The sequence below is a fragment of the Neovison vison genome, chromosome 6 (assembly GCF_020171115.1).
Source record: "Neovison vison isolate M4711 chromosome 6, ASM_NN_V1, whole genome shotgun sequence".
In the NCBI taxonomy this organism is placed as follows: Eukaryota; Metazoa; Chordata; class Mammalia; order Carnivora; family Mustelidae; genus Neogale; species Neogale vison.
Window position 1 is genome coordinate 167,998,189 of NC_058096.1, and position 16,545 is coordinate 168,014,733.

A 16,545-nucleotide genomic window follows, 5' to 3' on the forward strand; every position below is an offset into this window, starting at 1 on the left:
TCATCTATTGCTCTGCAATTCAATGTACGATACAATCATCACTAGGAGGACCCTGTGGTGTAAATATTGTCCTGTTTTACAGATGGAGGAGCTGAGGCTCAGAGCTCAGCTGAGCTGGGGACCTCTGAGAGGGAGCAGGCCCAGGGTCGGGAACTAAAAGTGGGTTGAGGGGCCAGGTGACAGGCCACCAGCTAACCGGGCAGTTCTAGTAGGCCTTGCTGCCCTCATGCCAGACACAATTTTCATCTGGATACTAAGGAAGGACATGGGGGTAATTTCTGGTATTTGGGGAGGCGCCGCAGAACATTCCCAATTCTCAGACACCATGAAGCCAGGAAGAGAGGGACTACAGCTTGGAAACTCTCTTTGCTCATGGTAGACTCTGGTTTTCCAGGGCAGAGATAAACTGTGACATGGGGCCTATAAGAAGCTTCTATATATTTTCTCCTCCCTCACCTAGCCACACACTACCTATCCACCCATCCACCCACCCACTCCCCCAACCAGATGTGCACCCATCCACTTACCCACTCCCCCATCCATCCATCCATCCATCCACTCACCCATCCATCCACTCATTGCTTCACATTCCTACCCATCGCGACACCCACGTAAAGAAGAAATAAATGATCCAACGGAAGATATCAACCAACCATCCAGCCATTTTATTTGTCCATGCTGTGATCCAGGCCCAGTGCTAACATTGGGGAGTTCCAGCACAGCCTAGACACCAAGGGACTCCCAGGGTGTGGGGCCATCAGGCTGTGGTCTCAGAGGTATCTGAGTTTCACCAGTGTCTGTGGGCACAGAGTTCAGAGGTGCCATTTCTTGGTGGCTCAACACAATCACCAAAGGTCCCTGTGGTCGGCCTCACACCACACCTCACCCGCAAGCAGACACACCTGGGGACCAGCAGATGCACAGAAACACACCCATGTACACCCCCCCCCCCCGGCTGAATCTCTCAGGCACATGGAGAGAGACACACACAGAGTTGGGTAGCTGCAGGAGCCCACACAATGTAGGCGCCCCAGGACCCCAGAGGTGCTTGAAGGTGCAAAGTCACGTGACTACCCAAGACTCCTGAGGGGGACACACACACACACACACACACACACGCACGCCTGCATATGCACAGAAATGCAACCAGACACGTATTAGAATACCTACAGCCTCTCAGAGGAGAGCTCTGCAGGTTGGCAGGCACTGGATGTAGGAGCAGAGAGGCCTTGTCCACACCTCTCTGCCAGTCTGCCCTAGGACCCTGACATCCAGGAAGCCCTGCTGAGCCCTGCTGCTCATGGGACCCTTCACCCCAGCTTTTCTGCCCCATAACTGAGGACTGTGCCTCACCTCTCAGGACACATGGCAATGGCAGGGGCATCCGGCTGGGGAGCGGGCTCCCTGAGCTGATTTATGCCATGTGGTGACTCATCAAGCCCTCTGATAGTCACCCAATGCCAAGGGCACAGGCCTGCCCGCCACATGGCTCACTACGAGCTCACTGCTCAGTGACCTTGCTTAAAAGGCCTAGGCTGGGGATCTGATTTCTGTCCCAGGTAATAACAATGACACCCCAACCCAGGCATCATCCAGGGGCCACTTCTGTCTGGTTGGCCAACAGAACTCGAGAACCCAGCTATGCGAGGGTCCCCATGGGAACCAGGCCTCACGCCTCCTTACCCCAAAGCAAGTACCAGAATTAAGAAGCAGCACAGGCCATGGAATGATACAGGCAGACTCAATATAAATAAAATATTCATATAAAAATAGTCTCTTACAAAATATTCTCTCTTATCCAGTGGCTCACTTTCCAAAAGATGGGAACTGTTGGGAGTTTTATTAATATCTTTCCTCTCTCTCTGTATTCCAAACTGGATTCTTCTACTGGTGTAAGTTTGAGCTGGGGAGGATTAAAGGATGGAAATCGTAATCTGGGCGATGTCTCCAAATCTGGACCAACTTAAATTTCTGGATAAGTAGCAGCAAACAGCAAAAAAATATAAACGTGTGTGTATATATATCTATATATGTATAAAGGACGTCTGCTTTTAAACATCTAGTGCTGGGGGTGGGTGGGGAGGTACTCGCGAAATCAACTAGTAGAAATATTTGCATAAAGGATAGTTATTTACAGTTCTACTTGGCTCCTTGTCCTAGCGACAAAATTATCCCGCAAAGAAAGCAAGCGGTCCACTTTGATTGCAGAAAACGGATCCCGACGAGGTGGAAGGATTCTTTTTAATTAAATAAATTAATATTATTTTTATCAGAATAAATTGTTAAATATTGCTATATTGAGGCCCCTGGGTCCAGAGCTCCTGGTGCAAAAGGCTCTGCTCCAGCCGAGGAGGGCCCCCTCCACTGGCGGCGTGTGGGGTGGGGCGGAACAGCAGTGGGTGTGGAAGAGAACAGTCCAGGGCTCTGGGGAGATCTTTCCACCGGGTGCCTGTGGGAAACCTGGGAGAGGTGTCCCCACAGCAGAAAAGACAAGCTCAGCATTCCTCCCACGGATATCCTGGAAGAGACCCGCCGGGGTGACTGCAGCTGGGAAGCTGTCCGGTCCCCGCTGCGGTCTGACTTGCGGCTGGAGGTGCCCAGCCGGCCCCAAGGGCGACCCTGCTGAGTCCCGGGCTCACTTGCACGTGTACACCTCGGTGCGCTCGCTGCAGGTGTTGCACTTGACGTAACAGCACCAGTGGAACTTGCAGTTGCACTGCCACACGCGGGCATACTGGTGGGTGTTGTAGCCGCGGCCACAGCACATGAGGTCACAGCCGCTGGCCTGCGGGGCTGTCTTGTTGCAGGCGCGGCCCTGCGTGCCCACACTGCCCGTCACCGGGTCCTCCTCGCAGTAGTTGGGTGACTTCTCGATGTACACCAGGTCTGTGTCCATGGGCTTGCGGTACGACAGTGGCTTCTTGATCTTCAGGAAGGTGGGCCGCTTGTTGCGGCTGGCACGCACGGGCTCCACATGGACCGCCTCGTTGTACTTGTCCTTGAGCACGTAGCCCAGCTCCCGGAACTGCGGCAGCGTCGTCCAGCATGTCTTGGTGGTGCACGAGCCGGACACGCCGTGGCACTTACACTCCAGCTTCATGTTTTCCTCCAGGATCTGCAGGGGTGGGTGGGGAAGAGCACAGCACCCGTCACTGCACGCACTGGCCTGGGGTGGCCCCCAGCCCAGCCCACCCTTGCCGTGCCATGCCCAGCCTAGCTGGCTCCCGCTTTTGTGGTTCTTTGTGGTGGGGGAACTCAGACCTGGATTCAAATCCCTCTCACCGGGGCTTCTACCTGGAGCCCACTTGCTCTCCCGGTCCCTCCCAACTCCTATCTGGTGATTAGATTGGTGCTCAAATGCGTTCAGGCCAGTCCAGGGCACACAGAGGGTTCTTTTTGACCTGGGCAGGTTTATTTTATTTTGTTTATTTATTTACGTAAGAGAGGGAGAGAATGAGTGAGCAAGTACAAGCAGGGGAGGGGCAGAGGTAGTGGGGGAAGCAGACTTCTGGTTAAGAAGGGAGCACCAGGAGGGACCAGATCCCAGGACCCCAGGATCATGACCTGAGCTGAAGGCGGACGCTTAACCAACTGAGCCCCGCACCAGGTACCCTTAGCCTGCACAGGTTTAAAATAATTTTTGAACCAACATTTAAAAACCAGCAGATAGACTTCCAGGTTCAGTTGGTTGGTTGGTTGGTTTCTGTGTTTTGACAAATAGAAAGGGCATCTGGCAACTCTAGGATGAGATTCAAAGCATTCACTAACTGGTATGACCGAGGGCAGACCTGCTGGGTGGAAAGTTGATTACACATGGCAGCGTGACAGCCCTGCTCACCGCAGCCTTTGTCAGCACTGTCACACGGCAGCGACACCTGGAGCTGCCTCCTTCACTGGCTGGTATCCCTCAACTTGCCATAGTCCCCACCTCTCCATATTGCCTCCTTGACCTCGAGCTTGTATTTTCAGAGGTCATCTGCTTGACCACTTAAGACATCTGCCAGGCACGGTGAACACCCAAAGATGGGAACCCTGGCTCTGATTTAGCCTTCCTGGGCTATGCCCCATTCCCCTGGATGTCTCTGGCAGCTTTCTCTGACCTCCAGTCTACGTGGGGTACCTCTTTTTCTGAGTTCCCAATTCCCCTCAGGCTCCCATTGCCCTAGCACTGAGACGCAGTGTTGTACGAGGAATGAAAAGCACAGAAGCTGGACCCTGGGTTTAAATCCCAGATCTTACACAAACTTGCTGTGTGCCCTCGGGCAACTTCCTTGAGTCCTCTGTGCTGCAGTTTCCCCTTGTGCAAAATGGGAGTGACAATTAATATTAATTGTAATCATACAATAAAACACTTGATAGCAACAGAAAAGAATGAATTAATACACACAGGAAGAACAGATCTCTAAGACGTAATGCTGAGAGAAAGAAGTTGGATGCTGAAAAGAGCATACTATGTGATTAAACAGATGTGAAGTTGAAAGACAGGGAAAGCTGATGCCTGGGTTTCATTCTTCTCTACATACTCTGACAGTGGGCCATAGATGGCCCATAAGCCATATTTTACTGACCCCTGCCTTGGAATATCCATGCAAGCAAAGGAGGCAACATTTACCAAAACCCCGTGGTTCTTGGTATTTAGGTTGTTATTAGGCTTTGGGATTTGTTCTTTTTAAAATCTCTTCACTCCTTCCTTTTCTTCTTCTTTCTTTTTAAAAACTATATTACAGAAGGAAGTATCTTTGGAACTAAAGCTTCTCTTCCCTTCTCATCATCTTCAGTCTGATTTTATCGCAGTCCACATTTATGACGGTCCTACTATGTACCAGACACTAGGGCGGGACGGTACTACTAGTGAGCAGTTTCTGGGTCACAGTGTCTGAGAATTTTCATGGTCTCCATGTGGACTGTCAAATTTACTTGGCTTGTTATATAGTGAAAAAAAAAGTGGATTAATGAGTAAATACCTAAATATTTATTAATCACCTGTACACGCACTGGGCCCATGCCTCTGTAAGTGACATCGTTTAACTCCATGAGGTTAGTATGATTCCATTTTACAGGGGTAAAAACTGAGGCTCAGCTAAGTCCTGGAGCTGGTCTGTGGGGGCATTCAGAGGCGAGGATTTTACTGCTGAGGGCTGTGAACCAACTGCCTCTTACTTGCTTTGTGACCTTGGAATTGTCACACCCCCTCTCTGGGCCTCAGCTGCCTTCACTGAAACATGGAATAAAGGCAATTCCATCTTTTCTGGCAAAAGTCAGTGTGCTGGAACAGAATCAGACATTCAAAAAATAGTCATTAGCTCTGCCTCTGGGCCTGGGCCAATGCCAGTGCTGGGGATACAGAGGTGGCAAGATCTGGTTCCTGTCTCCAAGAATGGGCTTGTGTTCAGGGTCCTCCCCGTCCTAAGAGCTCTGCTTCCAGGAGGAGGGGACCAGTGCTTGGGTCAGTGGTCTCACCGGGAAGGGAGCACCACCCTGTTTAAACCATGGTATCTGTAATCCGATGAGCCAGCAATGCCACAAGCATCCAGAATGTTCAGGGACAGAGCTTTCAGCTGGCTGAATGCTCTGATTCCAGGACACCTAGTGGGACAGAGCACCTCCTGGGTGAGCAGCGCCGTCAAATAACACAGATGTCCCTTTTGGATGTCAGTGAGGATATAGTTCCTAAGAGTCCAGCCTTCCTTCCTGCCTCGGCTTGAGAAGCGTGGGAAAAGAGCACAGCTCAGGGGTGTGGCAATGCACTTGGGGGCAGGGTTAGGCAGCAGGTTCCGGCTGATTGAGATTGCAGTGTAGTCAGACATTTCGACATGGACATGCTGGGGGACAATCAGAATGGATTCTGATGCTCCTGAAGATGCGGGGCCAGGGGGGTGTGCACAAATGGCATGGCGTCTCATAACACGTGCTGACTTAACGGCTCAGAAATCTCACTTCCAAGGCATATACTTGAGAGAATGAAATGCTCATGTGCACAGGAAATAGGTTCAAGGATGTTCATAGCAGCAGCATTGATGGACGTATGGAGACTGCCTAGTGTGGATTCATGGTGTCTTCGCACTGGGTGCTCTCTGTATGTCCAGCGTGGTGGGATGGATAAGCTAAGAGGTGTGCTCTTCGGGACCCTACAGGACAGTGACAATGAACAGCTATAGCAAAGCACACCAACAGAGGTCAAGCACAGAAATACAGTGGGGAGGGCAAAAAGCAGTCGGAAAAGATGTCCCCGGGATGAATTCATGTATATCAAGTTCAAAGGTAGGCAAAAGTGAATTGTATGTTTCAAGGCCACCTACAGAGGGGGAAAGTACAATAAGAAGTCAAGAAATGAGGGTCACAAATACCAAGACAGTGGCTCTTTCTGGGGTGGGGCGTGAGGGGCTGTGGTTGACAAAGGTCACCAGGGGCACTGATGCTTTATAATCTTTCTTTTAAATAGTACGAATGTCCCATGAGCTTTTTTGCATAGAAGCTATATGTCACAATTTATAAAAATGTAGTGGGTCCAAAAGCCACTAAGCACTAAGCTCAACATCATTTGCATCAGGCAAATGCAAATCAGAATAGCTACTTCCCACTCTCTAGGATGGCAGACAGAAGAAATACAGATATGGCAAGTGTTACCAAGGGTGTGGAGAAATGGAAACCTTGACACACCATCAGTGGGAATGTGAAATGGAGCAGCCCTGTGGTTCTCCAAAATGTGAAACATAGGGTTTTCATATGGCCCAGTGCTATAGACTGAATGTTTGAGTCCACCCCCAAATTCATGTGTTGAAATCCTAGTAAGTGGAGCCTCTGGGAGGTTCTTAAGGCATGAGGATGGAGCTGTCATGAATGGAATGAATGCCTTATAAAAGAGGCTCCAGAGAGACCCCTAACCCCTTCCATCATGTGAGGTCACAGGAAGACGGCACTGGCTTTGAACTGGAAAGAGGGTGCTCACCAGAAGGCGAGATGCTGTGTGCCTTCATCTTGGACTTCCAGCCTCCATAACTGTGAGACATAAATGTCTATTGTTCATATGTCACCCAGTCCGTGGGACTTTGTCATAGCCTCCTAAAAAGACTAAGACACCCAGCCAGCAATTCTGCTCCTAGGTATATACTCAGGAGAAATGAAAACATACGCCCATACAAAAACTTGTTAACCAATGTGAACAGCAGCATTCTTCATAATCGCAAAGAGTGGAAACAACCCAACTGTCCATCACCTGATGAACGGACACAAAAAACATGGCACAGGCACACACAATGGAACATTATTTGGCCACAAAAAGGAATGAAGCGCGGACACACGCTACAACACGGATGGACCTTGGAAGCATCGCGCTCAGTGGCAGAAGCCAGACCCAAACTGTATGGCTGCATTTACATGCGATGTCCAGAAGAGGCACATCTACAGAGACAGAAGGTAGATTAGCAGTTTGGGAAGAGCCTGGGGGAAATGAGTGTCTGCTGGGGGTTACAGATTTCTCTCCGAGATAATGAAAATACTCGAAAATTATGATGGTGGAACACATCTGAGAATATGTAAAAAAAAAAAAAAGCATGGAACTGTATACTTTATATGAGTGCCCTGGATGGTATGTGAATTATACCTTAATAGAGTGGATTCTCTAAAAAAATCCTTGAAGGTTTTAGTGGAAAAGCAATAGGTGGTATTTTTGAGGCTGTGACACCGACTGTTTTCGTTCGGCGGATGCTGGGCTAGGACCCCCAGTGCCGAGGTCAGACTCTGGGGTCAGGCTGGGTATGGCTGCTACTCCCACTTCATAGAGCCTCCCGCACACTGCCTCCCTCTTCCTGTGAGGCCACAGCTGGCCTGAGGCCATCGCAGTATTTGTGTGGGGCCCTCATCAGATGATGTCCAGCCTGTGAACCCAGCAAACTTTGCATTTTCAGAGCCCCGGTGATTGCATTATATCCGTGCTAAGCTGTGCATAATCACAGCTGCCCTGGCCAGAACTGGCCACCCAGACGGGCATCCGGATGGGCACCCAGCCCTCTGCCTGAGGCAGGGGACAAGAGCAGAGGAAACAAGTGTGGGACAAAGCCACATTCTTTGCACCCCCTGACCCCACCCCACACCCCCGGAGACCAGGCTGGCTACAAGCTTCTTGGCTGTCTAGAGGGACTTGAAGCTCCCTTTCCATTGGGACAGTCTGGATTGTGATCCGGGGACACGTAGGCTTTAAGGGTTTGAAGGGTCTGCAGGCTCTAAGATGATACAACCTTTTGCACCTTCCTAGAGCTTGGCACACAGCAGGTGCCCAGGAAATGCCCAAAGGGAAATTCACCAACAGGATGCATTCAAACTATTCCATGACCAGCAGGCAGCGAGACAGAGCAAACTCCCCCATATGTTCAGGGTCTGGGAGGCCCTGCCGGGCTGGACGGAGGGGAAGTGCGGAGGATCCTGGGAGCAACTAAGATGCGGGGAGGGGCGATCAGAGGGCTTGGAGCAGCTGCAATGGACTCATGTCAATATTTTATGACCCTCATTGCACTGGTGGGTCCCAGTTTACAGGGCAGCCGCAGCAGCCTGCTTGGGGTCTGCCGTTTGACCATCCTGGGATGGAGAGTTGCCTCAATGCAGCAGGAAAGTAAAGGAGAAAATAAATCTGTGAGGTTCACGGTCTGGTGTCTCAAGAGTGTCGTCTCTGGAGAACATGGAGGTCTCCCACTTCTCACCCCACCGATGGCCTGGGATCTGAACACAGCAAGGGGCCCCAGATTAGTGGGCTGGTGGTGCCGGGGGGAGGGGGTGGCTCTTTTGGGGGAGACAAGAAGCGGCTGCAACAGGGTTTACATTTTACCTTATAAATCCTCACTCCTGTTCCTGGCCTCCACTGGTTTCCCTGCCCACTCACAATAAAACCCCACCTCATAGCCAACACGCAGCCACAGGTGGAGAAGAGAAGGAAATATGTTCCCCTCATCAGGTAAAACTCCTGATTTTCCTGACATTCCCTCAGAGGTGGACATTATCATCCCATTTCACAGGTGAAGCAAGTGAGGCTCAGAGAAAGGGAGGGATTTAAGCAAGACCGGAGTGTGCGTCTGTATGTCTTTCCAGACCACTCCCTGTGCTCCTGCCCCTTCCTTCATGCCACAGGAGATAGTATAGGGCACCTGACCATTGCTCCTGGTGACTGGCTGGTTGGGCCTGGTGGATATTGGTCATGGAACAGTATGAATGCAGCTGCCACCTCCAGTTAGGCCTGACCTGCAGAAGCCCTGGTGGGAGATTAGAGGGCAGGAGGGAACTCCTCCTGCTTGCTCCCCACCGGGACCCTCATTTTCATCTCCCTAGAAAGACACAGCATACCTGCCAAGGGTCGCTCCCTATTTCTTCCTTCCCCTCCGTCTTAGGCAGCCACTAAATAGTATTCTGTCTTTATGATTTTCCCATTTGAGACATTTCACATAAATGGCACCCTATAATAAGATGGCCTTTTGTGGGTCTAGTTTCCTTAATTCAGCACAGTTTTTTTTTTTAAAAGATTTTATTTATTTATTTGACAGACAGAGATGACAAGTAGGCAGAGAGGCAGGCAGAGAGAGAGGAGGAAGCAGGTTCCCTGCTGAGCAGAAGAGCCCGACATGGGGCTCGATCCCAAGATCCTGAGATCATGACCTGAGCTGAAGGCAGAGGCTTTAACCCACTGAGCCATCCAGGTGCCCCAGCACAGTGTTTTTAAGGTCCCTCCGTGTAGCATGGTGTAGCTTGTACCAATACGTCTTTCTTTGTCATGACTGAATAATACCCCATTGTGTGGCTATGCTACATGCTGTCCCCCGTCCCTCAGTTGTTAGACAGCAGCCCCTTCCTAAACACTCTGTAATTTCCTAGGCTGAGTGCACCCAGTGGACTGGCCATGACTGTGATGCCAGTGGCGAGACGTGGTTCCTTTGAGGTGAGCTGAGAACGAGCCCCTTCTTCTTGACTGCCAGGCCTGTCCTTATCTACCTCTTGGATCTGGCCTCCTGTTCCTTACCAGGCTAATCTTTACTGCCATATCAGAGGCTCAACTCAACAAGTCCGCCACCGGGCCTGTGCCCTCTGGGGGAGACTCATGCATGTGCCAAATGACACAGAGTACCGCACAGAGGTGTTATCTGAAATATCGAAAGCCCAAGAGAATCAGAAGTTCCACCAATGGGGACTGGTCACATAAATTCTGACAATTCTCTAAACCAGAATGTCCTGCAGCCGTTAAAGAGAACAAGGCAGTTCTGTACTTATTAATGAGGGCTGATTGGCAAGAGACATGGCGAAGAGAACAAAGCAAGGTGCGGAAAAGTATGCAGACCATGAGCTCACTGGTGTGAGAAAGAAAAAAAATACATGCACTGGTGTTAGTAAGAACACAGAATAATCTCTCTGGAAGAATGCATGAGAAATTGGTAAGAGTGGCAACTTCCAGAGAGGGTACCCAGTGCTGGGGATTTGGGGAGACAGGAGCCTTCCTTCTCATGGGGTTGTCTTTTGTACCTTTTGAATATGCTGTCATGTCAGAAAAAAGTCACCTCCTCCACAAAGCCTGCCTTGATTATCAGTGACTCCCTCAGGTTCTTCATGGCTGTCCTGGGCTATTGATACCTGTCAACTTGGCCCTGTGAGACTGTTTACCTGTCAGCATCTCCCATCAGGCCAGTGGGTCTCTGTGGTGGACGTGGAATTATACCATTCATATGCCCCTTCAAGGGAAGTCTTTATTTTTTATGATAAATATTTATTATTTTTATTTTTTTCTATCTACATATATTTTTTTCAATTTATTTATTTTCAGAAAAACATTATTCATTATTTTTTCACCACACCCAGTGCTCCATGCAATCCGTGCCCTCTATAATACCCACCACCTGGTACCCCAACCTCACACCCCCACCCGCCACTTCAAACCCCTCAGATTGTTTTTCAGAGTCCATAGTCTCTCATGGTTCACCTCCCCTTCCAATTTACCCAAATTCCCTACTCCTCTCTAACGCCCTTCAAGGGAAGTCTTGCATCCAAGCTATAGCTAGTAAGATGCTGGCAAATTGGCTCGGGGTTGGGGGGGCAGGAAAATAAGCCCTTTTGTACCTTGTGTAGTATTCGCTAATTTCTTCGGGAGCAATGTTCCTATCATGGCTGATTTTTAAGCTACAAGTGATTTAGCAATTGGCTCACAAATCCCTGGATCTTTAACACGTTGCCTGTGAGCCCACACGAGCGAGCCCCAGTGCATTATGGGGCCAGGAGTGCAATCAGCATGCAGCCCCCAGTGGTCAGATACTCCAGGGCCTGCCCCAGTTGCAGATCTGCAGCCTTATTGGGTGGGCTGCAGCCAGAGGCCAAGAGAGGGAGGGGTAACAGGTCTGGCCACTCTGATGGGCAGTACCTGCTCCAGAGTTCTTCCCACGGCTTTGTCTGGCCAACATTGCAGCATGAGCACCTTGGTCCAGTCCTGCTCCTCCCCTTTCCCTCGGCTGAGCCCTACTGAGTACCTGGGACCTAAAACACCATCTCAGCCTCTGCTTCTCAAGAACCCCACCTGTGACATTCCTCGGAGATGGGGACCAGGACATTCACCTCCACCTCCCTGGCCTCTGGCAGAGAAAGCCTGGCGTGGAGACGGTACTGACCAGTAGGAAGCAGAAAGAAGGACCTAGTGCATGTCTATCCATGTTCATTCACTGACTCATTTTGCATTGAGCACTAACTGTGTGCCATTCGGTCCATTTGGTATCACCGCCACTACCGGGGACCTGGGAGGACCCTGAGGCAGGAAGATACCATCCCTGCCTTCTCTGGGCCTGCAGATCCCAGATCCCAGCTGGAAGAAGCCATAATAGCTCTCATGAATCTAATTATAAATTAGTGTGTTCCATGAAGGAGTGGAACAGAATGCAAAGAAAAGTTTCGACCCAAGAGTAGCTGCGCTTGGGTGCAGTTCCAGGAAGCCTCCCTCAAGAAGGCAAAGGCTGAGCAGGCAGCCAAAAAACAGGAGGGCTCAAACTTAGCCAAATTTAGCAGGATGGAGAAGGGGCATTTCAGACCAGGAAACAGCACATGCCAAGGCCCTGAGGTAGGAGGGATGCGGCCTGCCCATGAGAGAAATGGGAAGGGGCAGGGGGCTGGTCACTCAGGGCAGGCAGGAGCCTGGATCACCCTCCAGCCAAGGGGTGCCACTAGGGGCCTTTCAGGCAAGGGAGTAGCGAGGTCCGAATGACACCTTTAGAGGTCATTCCAGACAGAGCAGACATCAAGTTAGAGAAGGTCAGAGTGGCAGGATAGTGATATGGAAAGAAACCGTCCCCATCACACAAGCCAGAGACGACAGTGGCTCTGACATCGATGGAGGGGATGGGAGGGAAACATCAGCAATATTTGGGTGAATGATCCATGGGGAGATTGTTGGGGGCCCAGGGCAACTCACAGACCTCTCATGGCTATGGACACTATGCACTGAAACAAGGAACCCAAAGAAGGACTAGGCTGGAGGAAGAGCATGTATTGAAGATATGATGGGGAAATTTCTGGCATAGTGAGTAACCCATAAGAGGGGTGTCTGGGGAGGCTTTTGGTGCCACTGAAATCTGTCCCTAGTCAGCATGGGTGCCCACAGGAGAGAATGTGACTGGAGTCCAGTCAGTATTCAGTCTCTCTCACAGGGAGTTAGGAAGTGGGGGAACTGGTCTTCTCTGGCAAGCAGTCTGCCTCCAGAGCTCTGCGGGGCAGTGGAGCAGAAGGAAGGCTGAGAGCCAGGATGGCCTTGTTCCCTTAGGCTACAGACACTGGGGTGTCCACACCGGGGGTCCTCTTCCAGGATGCACACTCACTGTCCCACCACCCCGGGGTGTGGCTGCTGATCCCAGAGGGCAAGTTCCTCCTAGGAGCTGCTCTCCCAGCATGGAAGCCACCTCACCCAGGGTCATGCCCCTCCTCAGGGCAATTCTAGCTAGTGACTGGTTGACGCTGGCCCTAAAGACCTGTCTCTGTGCCTCAGCTGGGGATGACTCCAAAGGGCCATTCCAGTCCCAGAGCATCTCGCGGGACCCGCTGAAGTCTCTATTGGGGCTACAACACAGCTCACCTTCTCTCCCTTGCTTCCCAATAGATGTATCTTCCCAGAGCCCTTCCTGGAAATGCCCTGCATGTGAATTTCCACGTCGGGAGCCCTTTCTGGTGGCCCTGATCTGAGGTCGTGTGTTGCTCAGTAGGCAGCTGGCTGTGGACCATGCCACCCGGAGAGCACAGGTAAGAGCACCGTCCCAGGAGTAAAGCCTGCAGGCTGCCAGCCCAGAATCATCACTGCCTCCCCACTTCCTGTTGCTGCTCCTCCTCCCTGTCCCTCTTGTTCCTCCTCCTTCTCCTGCCCTTCCCTCTCCCTCCTCCTGCTCCTGCTCCTTATCCCTCCCCCTGCTCCTCCCTCTCTTGCTTTTCTTCCTCCCCCTCTTATCTCTCTGCTCCTCTGCCGCCACCCCTAGCTCCCCTCCTCTTGCGTGTCAATCCATCATGGGCAGAAAGCTCCATGTCATTGAGCTGCAGCTGTATTCCTCTGGGCAACTCAGATGAAAGAGGAAAAGGCAGCTTTTTTTGGGTAAACATTTGGAGTATTTTCTTCTCAGCCACATTCTTTAAGTCATATTGGATGCACCGACTTCAAGCAAATATTCCCGTCTGCCTCAGGTGGGGACGGCAGGGGGAAAGCCAAGCGTTCCATAGAACAGAGCCCCAGGAATGCGAGCAAGTTAGCCCCTGACTGCCGGGGGGCACAGCATCCGGCCAGGGCCTCGGGACAAGGACTGTCAACCTAAACCGGAGAGAGAAGTTTCCCAGTCTAGATTGGGACCTTCTGAAAGTCAGAGCTGGCTAGGTTACAACTGTTCCAACAACCATCTATGGCTCCTTATTGTTGGGGTTAAAGCCCAGTCTTTTGCCTGGCTCTCTGGGCTCCCACAAACTTGGCCTCTGCCCAACTCTCGGGACTTGAAGGAAGCCACATCTCAGGGACAAACACCCCCCCCCCCCAGACTTGTCTCCTTCGAGGCTCCCACCCCTCCCCCAGTACACCTGTATGCCCCTGCACACAGTCACACTCCCTCAAACACACCCCATGCCTTACACGCACATGTGTCCCTCCCCATATGCACGGCCCCCAACGACCCCCACGCTGTCCACACCCTCAGTCATCACCACACACACCATCACACGCACATTCACACGCACATCCTCACTCCCAGTCACACGCACACACATGCTTATATACACCATCTCACGTCACTCACCCCCGCACAGCACACGCTCATATAGCCTCTCGCCTACCTGGACACACCACACACCCTCCCATGCTCAAACACACACCTACCCATGCAGAGCTCCCCACATACTCGCACACATACAACCTCCCCCCACACTCTTGCACACGTTGTACACATTTAGAGGTCCTCACACACATGCTCGCACACATGCAACATACAAAGAACCCTCACACATATGCTTGTACATATACACACACACTTCTCACACACGCTCACACGCAGCTTACACAGACGTGAGGGAACCCCATGGAGGAGGCCAGCAAATGGTCTCCACTGTGCTTCCTAGCCAGGGGCCCTGGGCCAGGCCTCAGCTTTGCTTCCCCATACACTGAGACTCCCTTAAGCCCTTCGAAGGGCTGTTGTGGGCATTCAAGGTAGAAACTCCATTTCAGAGGCGGAACCGACAAGGCCCAGCTGGGGCAAAGGCTGCTCACGGTGCTGCCTCCTAACCCCAGCCCACCTTTCCCGGGCACACTCTTGTCTGCTTCTTTCTCATGAGCTGACTCACCCAGAGGGAGCAGGATTGATCCAGAGGCAGGGGCCACCTCCCACAGGTGGGTGATGTGGACTGTGGCCAGGAGTGAGCTTAGTCAAGTGACCCCAACTATAGCGTGAGGGGCAGGAAGCCCCTGAGCCATATGTTCCTCCCAACTTCTGGAGCATCTGTGAATTGGCCTTGGCATTCATTCATTTGTTCATTCGTTCATTCATTCATGCATTCATTCTCTTACTAATTCATCCTTCCACTACATATGTGTTCATTTAATCCCTGCTCTGGGCCAGGCCCTGTGGTGGAAGGCCAGCTGGGCAGAAAGAGGCAAGCCCCCTGCTCTCTGGAAGCTTCCATTCTGGGGGGAAGGGAACCAGACTTCCAATGGTCCCACAGGCCGAGGCCAGCTCCCACCAATGTTGGCGCTGAAGGAAAGCCCACACCTGCCCCTCCTATGACCCCAGACCCCAGCCGTTCTCCTCCCATGAATTGATGGGAAAATGTTTTTGAGGCAATGGAGGAATCTGAATCAACTGGGGTAGCATATAGCTCTGAGGAACTGGTCATGTAGCTCTGGGTAATAAAAGTATCGTTGTTATGTTTTTAAAAAATCCTTATTTATTACTGAAATAACATGATGTCTGGGGTTTGCCTTACTGAGGGGAGGTGTGGTGGACACTACAGTAATGTTGATGGCTGTTGGCCAAATTGAGATTGTTGTGGCTGGGGGATGGGTATGTGGGGTTCATTATACTGTTCTCCGTCCATCTAACCCCATCCTCCCCTGCTAACTCCTACCTCGCCTTCTATGCCTCTGTCCACTGAACTCCAGTTATAATGCCTTCCTTTCTGTTTCTCTAGTACACCAGGGATGCTCCTGCCTCAGGACCCTTGCACTTGCTGTCCCTCTGCCTGGAACACTCTTCTCGACCCTCTCTCTCTATGGCTCCCTCCCTCCCCTGACTTTTGCTCAAATCTCTCCTTTCCAAGAACACTTTCTCTGACCCCTGCCCTGATTCATCTTGTTCCCTTGGGTTAGTAACTGACATGACACACATTTGCTTTGTTTGGTTTCTCTTGTCTCCCACTGGAATGTAAACTGCTCAAGGACAGGGACTTGGTCTAGATTGGTGCCATGACCATAGCCGGTGCTCAGAAAATAATTGCCAAATGAATGACTGAGGAAAGACCCAGGAATGAGGTAATGCCAGCTGCACACCCTTTCTGCCCCCGGACACCCCCCAGATGACCCGCCCCGACTCCAGCGAGAGCTATAATGGTGGAGGCTGACTAGAGTGAGGTAAGGAAATCCTCCTCCACTGAGAACTGACATTGAGGAGGATGAGGCTGGACAGAGAGAACAGCACAGGCAAAGGCCCTGGAACAGAAGGGAGCAGAGACACGGGGAGACACGGAGAGAGAGCCAGCCTGGCCTCCTGACGGGACTGGGGCAGAGGTGGTGGGGAAGCTTGGTGTTTGAGAAGCCCCTTCAGGTCGTCCTGTGGATGAGAGCCTGGAGGCCTGAGCAGGTGCAGAAAGAAGTAAGATGGAGGCTCAGCCAGGCAGATCCACAGATGAAAGGCAAGGAAGCCCACAGAAACTAGAGGACTGCTTGGCCGTTTTCCAGAAAAGGTCTCCTGTGAACTTGCTTTGGTGGTGACTCAGTCACAGCACCTGCAGCCCTTCCTGGGCCTGGCCAGCTGTAGGAGGATGAAGAACCCGTGCTCCCAGGGCACGGCTAGT

The 16,545-nt window shown here is 51.5% G+C and overlaps 1 protein-coding gene across 1 annotated transcript in view; it reads right to left on the minus strand.

The window, feature by feature from the left end:
• Positions 1 to 644: 644 nt before the first annotated feature.
• Positions 645 to 16,545, minus strand: part of WNT7A (Wnt family member 7A) — a 58,818-nt gene continuing 42,917 nt past the window's right edge. Inside the window, exon 4 of the mRNA XM_044252911.1 lies at positions 645 to 3,115. Coding sequence (XP_044108846.1) covers positions 2,636 to 3,115 — 480 coding nt within the window. The 3' untranslated portion in view covers positions 645 to 2,635. The remainder of the gene's footprint in view (positions 3,116 to 16,545) is intronic.